The following is an 8317-nucleotide window of genomic DNA, read 5'->3' as shown; positions in this document are numbered from 1 at the left end:
CCCCTCAGCCTCCCAAAGGCGCGGGATTATAGGCTGAGCCACCAAGCCCGGCTGAGAGTTCTTACTTTTAAGGTCACTGTACCGGAGGCTATAGCACTGTGATAGCAATGGCAATGAAAATGGAGTTGTCATGCTGTAATTTCATAATGGCGCATGACTCGTATCCATGCCATGCTCCCGGCATATGACCTTTGGAAAGGCTGGTGGCATAAAGACAAGACTGAGGTTGGTCCGTGTGTAGTGTCTGCCTGTCTTTCTTTCCACTTACCAGAGATCTCTCCTCTCCCAAACAGATTCTCCCAGGAGTTCGGATCATAATTGCCAACCCAGAAACAAAAGGACCCTTGGGAGACTCGCACCTTGGAGAGGTGAGTCCTGGTGTGTCTTTTGAGACCCAGTTTCCATGTCTGTTCCGAGCTTCTCTCTTGCTCCCCTTGACACCAGTCAAATCTGTTTTCACGCCATAGGTCTGCAGGACACACCTTAAGTTGAGTAAGTCATGACTGGGAAGTAACATGAGATAATAAGCTTTAGGGCTTAAACGATCCCGTGAAAGTTCAGAATTACAGAATGGGATTTCCTCAAGGAAGTATGACAGATCTTCTTTAAAGAACCCAGAAGAGGTTTAAGGGCCAATTTCCTTCTGGCTTAGCTCTTGAGTGTGTCCTCCACGTTCCTGCCTTTGTTACCGGGGAGTCCTTCATCAGGAAACGACAGAGAAACCCACAAAGGAAGGGATGCCACCTTAGAATGACAGCAGCATCAATAAACACTAGCAGTGAGATTGGAGAAGCAACAGTTACTTGTTACTTCAGACCGGAAAGCAAGCAGTGGAGCCCTCATGCTTTCACTTCACTGTGTTTAAGACGGAGCCCACCCTGGTGGTGCTGCTGGCTATGAATGGCATGGCTGGAGACCTGGAGACGAGTGCCCCCGCACGGCCAGCCTCGGTCTGAGCTCTTGGCCATCAACCTCACGCAGGCCCTGGCGCCTGCGGCTCCCCACGCCGAGACCAGGTGTGTCACACCCCGCCCTTCTCCCGGTCTCTCCACTGGCCACCCGCTGCTTCCACCACAGAAGCGGAAAACATCCGAAGAGAGCACATTCCGCGTGCCCGTGCCTTCTGGTGTCAGCATGCTGGCCCTCCCTCCCGTGGCCCCATCTGCGGCCAGTGTGGGCGCTGGACAGAGCCTCTTGGCAGGCCGAGGACGCCCGCAGCAGCTGCCACCAGCCCTGTCTCTTCAGTTGTCCTCCGCCCCGAACGGCTCCTGACAGCATGTGGGACTCACCTCTTCACCACTCCTTGGCCCCGCTGCACCTCCAGGACTCGGGCGGCAGCACGCCCAGAAGCGCGTTTCCACACGGCCTGTGGGGCCACACGTCACCGGCAAATGGCTCCACGCCAGTCCTCACGTCCCAGGTTCCTTTTCGTCCTGGGCTCCTTTGTGGCTCCCACTCGACTCTCTTGCCCACACGCAAGGAGCAGAACCCAGACGAAAGTCCACGCAGCTCTTGCTTATGGGTTTCCTTGAAGTGTGTTCCTAGAAGTAAAGCTGGGAGTGGAGGACCTGCTTTCTCAGGGCGCCTGGCGAGGGTCCCCACAGGGGTTGCTCCTGGCCGGTGGTCCCAGCAGCCGGCCTGAGAACAGCTGGGACCAGCCAGGCTGAGATCAGAGTTCTCTGCACTCTGAGCACAGCCAGCACAGGTGAAATCTGCCAGTGATTGTCTTACTGGGAACGCATCTTTTCCCCTAGCTTTACGGAAGTCTAACCGACAAGTAAGGTTACATCTATTGAGGTCTCTGTGCGATGCCTTGATGTAAATATTATACAATAATTATACTTGAGTTAGTTAATATGCCATCACCTCACATCGTTACCATTTTTGCATGTGATGAGAACATTTAATATCTACTCTCGGGCCAGGCATGATGGCTCGTGCCTGTAATTCCAGCACTTTGGGAGACCGAGGCAAGAGGATTGCTTGAGCCTAGGAGTTTGAGACCAGCCTGGGCAACATACCAATACTTCATTCTCTACAAAAAAAAATCAAAAAATTAGCCAGGCATGGTGGCGCGTGCCTCTAGTCCTAGCTACTCGGGAGACTGAAGCAGGAGGATCACCTGGGCCCGAGAGGTCAAGGCTGCAGTGAGCTGTGATTGCACCACTGCGCTTCCACCTAGGCGACAGAGGGAGACCCCAACGTAGAAAAAAGAAAAACATCTGCTCTCGTATCAAATGTCAGGTAAAGACCACAGTATTATTAACGACAGTACCACACTGTGCGGTGGATCCCAGAACGTGCAGCTGGAGGTTTGTCCCTTTGGCCGTCTCCCCCTCCCTCTGAAGCCCTGGAGACCACCGTTCTCGGCTTCTGTGAGCTCAGCTCTTCAGACCGCACGTGTGTGAGGTCACACAGCGTTTGTCTTTCTCCATCGGGCTTCTTTCTCAGCTTGACATCCGCCAGGCGCATCCACGGGGTGCAAACGGCAGAGGTTTCTCCGTGTTTAAGGCTGAATAACATCTGTCCCGTTGTCTTAATGAAGAAGACGTGTGTTGGGAGACAGAGGACGGTTGTCGCGGCCCCCGTCCCTTGGTGTCCCTTCTTTCTCCATGGCACTCTTCGTTTGCTCAGCAGGTACTGAGTGCCTGCTGTGTGCACGGCCCTGTTCTGAGGGCAAGAGACACAGTGGCAAACCAGGCAGAGGTCCTGAGTTCGGGGAACTTGACCACTTCTCAGTGTTGATGGCATCATGAAGAGTGCCAACCCCAGAGCACTGTGAACACCCTGACGCTCATGACCCCTCTTGTGCAGAGCGGGCTGCGGGCGGTGGTGTGGTGTCTGGGAGTTCCCTGGCTTGACTCTTCACCCAAGTCCATCTGCAGTCCTGTGCCATCGACTTGGCACCAGTTTGAGTCAGTGCACCCCTGCGCTGCTTGCCTGTTTCCCCAAACAGCAGATGTTCAGACGTCTTCCTTTCTCTTTTTGGCGCTGTATGTCCTTCCCTCTGAGGACTGGTTTTGTTTTGTGGTGTTTTGTTGCAATTATATTTCCAAAACGATGCTAACCATCGTTTTGGAAGAAAAATTCTTAAAACTTTTTGACATTTTTCTTGATCGCGCTTTAGAAACAATTGTTGTGTTTGGAAAAGTACAGCTTTGTTCACTTGATGTGTTTACTGTAAAAAGCTGTTTTTTGCCTGAGCCCGCGGGTTCGAGACCCGCCTGGGCAGCGAGACCTCATCTCTACAATAAATCAAAAAATCAGCTGGGCGTGGTAGCGCGCGCCTGTAGTTCCAGCTACTCGGAAGGCTGAGGCGGAGGGATCGCTGGAGCCCAGCAGGTGAGGCTGCGGTGGCTGGGAGCGGCCGCTGCACTCCAGTCTGGGTGACAGAGTGAGACTCCAACTCAAAAAAAAAAAAAAAAAAGCGTTTTTTAATTTTTCTATTAATCAGCTTGAATACAGTTCTTGATATATGGATGGCTTGGTTGGTTGCTTGACCATCAGTTGGGTTTAGTGCCTGTATTTCAGCGTCTGTGTGTGTCTCTCCAGAAACCTGACGAGATTGGCATCGCCTTAGTTTTTCAGTTCAAAGAAACTCTGAATGGCACTAAATATAATTTACAGGATTATACAGGTCGTTTTAGCCTCACATCCTTGAGGCGTCTAAAGCTAACTCGCCCACAGTGACCTTTCCCTCCACCCACAGATTTGGGTTCACAGTGCTCACAACGCCAGTGGGTACTTCACGATCTACGGAGACGAGTCCCTCCAGTCAGATCACTTCAGCTCAAGATTAAGTTTTGGAGACACCCAGACCGTCTGGGCACGCACGGGCTACTTGGGGTTCCTGCGGAGGACCGAGCTCACAGATGCAAATGGAGGTGAGCGCCCGGCTGGCCGGCCCCCTACACCCGGGGCAGGGAGGCGGGGCTGTCCCCTGACACGGGAAATGTGCCTGAGGCGTGGGATAGCCTACCGGAGGACGTGCGTGTGCCAGCTCAGACCCACATGGCACAGCCGAGTGCGAAAGAGAGAAAGGCAGGAGGCGAGTGTGCCCAGCAGGCTGCAACTGCGCCTCACGCACCCTGCACTCTCCTGAATGCCAGGGAGGGCCCAGGCTGCCCAGCACAGGCTCGGTGTCTCTGGCAGCAGATGCCCGAAGCCTCGGCCCACACACTCTCAGGGACAAGCCTGAGACCCGCCCACTCCACCGGCTCCACTGAGGCAGAATCCAGACCGTCGGCTATAGACACCTGCTTGCGGCTGTTTCTGGGCTTGTCTGCAGAAGTGTGCTTGCACATTCAGCTACTTCCTGATTCGGGACACTTTCTCACCTCCTTAGTTCCCCCAAAGGTGGAGGCAGGATCTGGCTGTTTCACAAGGATAGTGGCTGAGGTTCTCAATGAGATCCTGGCCAGATCCCCAGGGAGATGAGTTTTGGACAGGAGGGAGGCTTCCTAACACACCTGTCAAGCATACCTGCCCTAGCCCGGTCCAGCTCACATGCCTGTCTAGCATACCTACCCTAGTCTGGTCCAGCTCACGCACCTGTCTAACATGCCTGCCCTAGCCTGGCCCAGCTTACACACCTGGCGAACACCTACCCTAGCCTGGTCCAGCTGACATTACCTGTCCAGTACACTTCTCCTTGCCTGGCCCAGCAGGGACTAGACTGGGAGAAGTGTGGGGAGAGATACTGCCATAGCGTTTGTATGTGGGAGACCATTTTGTTTTGCTCTCAGCATCCTAGAAGAGTTCAGTCTAAAGATGTAAAGCTGGTGGCCGGTGACCCCCCCACAGGCGGGCCAGGAAAGCCTGTCCTGCCGACTCCTGGGGACCCTGTTGCTGCTTTGGCCCCACCCCCGCATTTCCCCTCACAGGTCACATGACTCTCTCATCCTGAGCAGAAGCCATTGTCTGACTTAAGTTAGAATAGCTTTTTTCTGGTGTTATTTTATGCAAGGTCGAACAGTTACAGTCACGAACTCATCCTAGAAATGGTGTTCTATACCTCATTGCTTAACATCACTACGGGCACCTTCAGAGCACTCCCTTGGGAAGCTGTGCACCGACATCAGGGCCGGGTCCACCCGTCAGAGTAGTTTTGGAGCTCTTTGGCTGAAAGGGCCATCAGAGCTCTTGTCGCCAGAATGCTGGGGCTCGAGTTAGAGCAACAAATAAACGTTAAATTTCTTGTTAAACTTGGTAAGAGTGGAAGTGAAATCAGGGATGTGTAAGTCCAAGTTTATGGGGATAATGCCGTGAAGAAAACGGCAGGGGACAGATAGATCAGAGGTTTTTCTGAGGGAAGAGGAAGCGTCACTGATGAGGAGCAGTGAGGACGGCCAGGAACGAGCAGAACTGAAGAAACACTGCCAAAGCCCATCAAGATTGTGCGTCCAAGTCAGCTGTGAGCAGCACCGCAGACCAAAGCACATTGATAGAGAAACAGGCAAATCTTAACTGAAAATCTCGACATGAGAAAGATGTGTGCGAAAACAGTCCTGAAGGAGCTCTTGCATGATGACAGTGCACCCACTCACCCAGCACTGTCTGGGAGGGCGTTTTCGCCAGGAAACTTAAAACTGCGTTGGAACACCCTCCCTGCTCACCTGATTTGCCTCCCTAAGAGAAAGGAAATGTGAAAGGGAGACATGTGGATGACATTCAGGACGTCACAGGTAAGACGATGCCAGCTCCCATGGCTGTTCCAGAAAGAGTTCTCACATTGCTTTGATGAGCGGACTAGGCACTGGCGTTGGTGCGTAGCTTCCCAAGGGGGGCACTTGGAAGGTGCCCACAGGGATATCTGGCAACGAGGTGTGGAGCCCTTTTTCTGGGATGAGCTCGCGCACCTAACTGTCAGACCTCGTTCGCCAGTCATTTCTTTCCAGTTGTCCCTGAAACGCCTGCTGCCCTATAAAAGTCAAGGACGTGTCTCCTTTTTTTTTAAGGAAGGACAGCACTGACCACATGTAGTCCTTGTTACTATCCTAGGTTTCATGGCTTCACACGCCGAGGAAAGCTTCATGCAGGAGCACCACTGGACACGGTGCTTTCCTCCCACTCACACCGGAGTTGACAGGACAGTGAGGCTCTCCATGTTTTGGAGTTGGGGGGAGCTGGGTCCACTTTGGCCCGTGCTGCCTCCTGTGTGGCCTTGGCAGGTGGGGCTTTGGGGACGCTGCCCGTGTGTCCACGGGACTCAAACTGCAGGGCACGGCCTGGGTGCTGGCTCTGTCCCTTGGGTCCTGATGAACAGGGATCAGGTTTGGCGACACACAGAGCCAGCCCAGGTCAAGGTCCGTCCTGAACAGAAGCACGGTCGCAGGGGCTGAGCGGTCTGCCCGGGCACCAGCGGGCAAGCCTTCCTGGGGAGCTTCCTACAAGAGGGAGCTGGCAGTTTCAGATCAGTGACCCATCTCTGTCTCCCTGGGTGGTGGTTCTTTTTTTTTGAAAAAGCAGGACTTACTGAGAGGACAGAAAAGCTCCCACAGTGGGTGGGGAGCTGAGGGGCTGCCCCTTCATTTCTGCTTAAAACAAGTGGCTCGAGCAGCACTGCCATGAAGCTCACACACGCTTGTCCCTCAACAGAGCGCCATGATGCCCTCTACGTGGTCGGGGCACTGGACGAAGCCATGGAGCTACGGGGCATGCGGTACCACCCGATTGACATCGAGACCTCGGTCATCAGGGCCCATAAAAGCGTGACCGAGTGGTGAGTTGGGGGGCTTATGGTGGGGGGAGTCTCACAAGGCAGAGAGGGGAGCGTGAGGGTCGACGCTTCAGGGGTGAAAGCCGTAAAAGCACTCCCCTCGCACGGAGTCAGTGTCTCATATGTTACCTGAAGAAGTAGAACTTTACTGCAGTGAAAACTGCGTTATAACATTTCCAAAAAGCAGAGTGGCTATTTGTTTTTAGTGTACAAAAGCATGTGATACAAAAAGGACTTTCCTGACTGTCGACCTGGGCATTGTCATGGTCATGTGACACAGGGGCACAGGTGAGAGAACCGGCAGCATTAGGGCCAAGCTTCTGGAGACCTCTCCAGAGGAAGACTTGCTTGGGTCAAACCCAAGCTGACAGGGACGAGGCGTACCTGTCACACCTGTGCCCTGGCGGGGGCCTGGGCCAAGACAGAGTCTGGACCCAGGTGAGGATGCCGAATTAAATGGAAGACTTTGTCTTCTGCTCTGGCCCATTTAATCTGCACAAATTGCTGAGACAAGCAGCAGGAAGGGGCAGAGGTGTGCTCACTGGTCTTCCCAACCCTTTGGAGTGGCCTGGATGCTGAAGTGCTGAAAGTTAAGTCAGCCATGCTGGTGACTTTTGCAGGCTTGCTCAGCGCCTTTATGTGGCACTTAAGGATGAAAAATGGCTCGGCACCACCAGCTTTAGAAGCGTTCACTCCCTTAATAGTAGGCAGAGTGCTTACCGAGGGCGCCAGACATAACCTCGGGTCAGAAACCTTACAAGAACACACTTTGAAATCTCCACAAACAGCTTTTCTTGGTAGGGAGGACTGGTCCTGAGATTCTTCATTCCTCTTGTTTGCTAACTGGGGTGCAGTAGAAGCTGGTATTTACAGCCGTTTGCTGAATCTGAGCAATGAGCACTTGGCAGAATATACAACCTAGAGTTTCTAAATACGTGAATGGGCCTGTGTTCCAGATCGGCTAAACCCCAGAATTCTCAAGTCGTCAGTCTCCTCCCTACCCGAGTAGAGGGCAAGCAAGACACAGCCCCAGAGCCGGGCAGAGGCTGCCTCATTCCCCATCTAAACAGCCGCAAGCATCAGTCACAGCCTTCTGTTTTTGTGTTTTTAAGAAAATAATACCAGTTGCATTTTGTCACCTCCCCTGGGCATTTTCTGTCTGGTTTCCAGTTCACGGTGAGCTTTGAGGGGCCTCGCTGGGATCCTGCGGGGAAACATCCCACTCCGTCACCTGCGGAGAGCCAAGCTGCGTTTCCGTGCTCTCGGACTGGAAACTTACACTGAAAGTGCCTGAGAGGGAGCGCAGCTGTGATACCACAAGCTCATGACGTGGGCTCACCTGGGCATACAGAGCAGGATTTCAGCGTCACAAGGAGCCATACCACAGAAATTAAGTTCCAGCATGACGTCTTCTTGGAAATAGCTCTCAGCAGGCTTGCCCCTTAGGTGTGCAGTGATCACAAAGCTAAGTCCAGAACTGTTGACCGCATTCTCCAAGGTCCCCTTTCAACTTAATATCTATATTGGATGTCCAGAACAAAATGCGCTTTTTTTTTTTTTTTTAGTCAGAATCATACTCTGTCCTGTCACCCAGGCTGG

The 8317-nt window shown here is 53.2% G+C and overlaps 1 protein-coding gene across 1 annotated transcript in view; it reads left to right on the top strand.

Annotated features, from left to right (window-relative positions):
- DIP2C (disco interacting protein 2 homolog C) overlaps positions 1–6725 on the top strand; it is a 195093-nt gene extending 188368 nt beyond the window's left edge. Inside the window, exons 35-37 of the mRNA XM_021707986.1 lie at positions 294–368; positions 3710–3884; positions 6598–6725. Coding sequence (XP_021563661.1) covers positions 294–368; positions 3710–3884; positions 6598–6725 — 378 coding nt within the window. The remainder of the gene's footprint in view (positions 1–293; positions 369–3709; positions 3885–6597) is intronic.
- The last annotated feature ends 1592 nt before the right edge of the window (positions 6726–8317 follow it).

The sequence above is a fragment of the Carlito syrichta genome, unplaced genomic scaffold (genome assembly GCF_000164805.1).
Source record: "Carlito syrichta isolate Samal-C Ts95f unplaced genomic scaffold, Tarsius_syrichta-2.0.1 Scaffold130363, whole genome shotgun sequence".
Classification (NCBI taxonomy): Eukaryota; Metazoa; Chordata; class Mammalia; order Primates; family Tarsiidae; genus Carlito; species Carlito syrichta.
The sequence above is the reverse complement of the archived record's forward strand: the minus strand, read 5'-3'. Positions and strand labels throughout refer to the sequence as shown.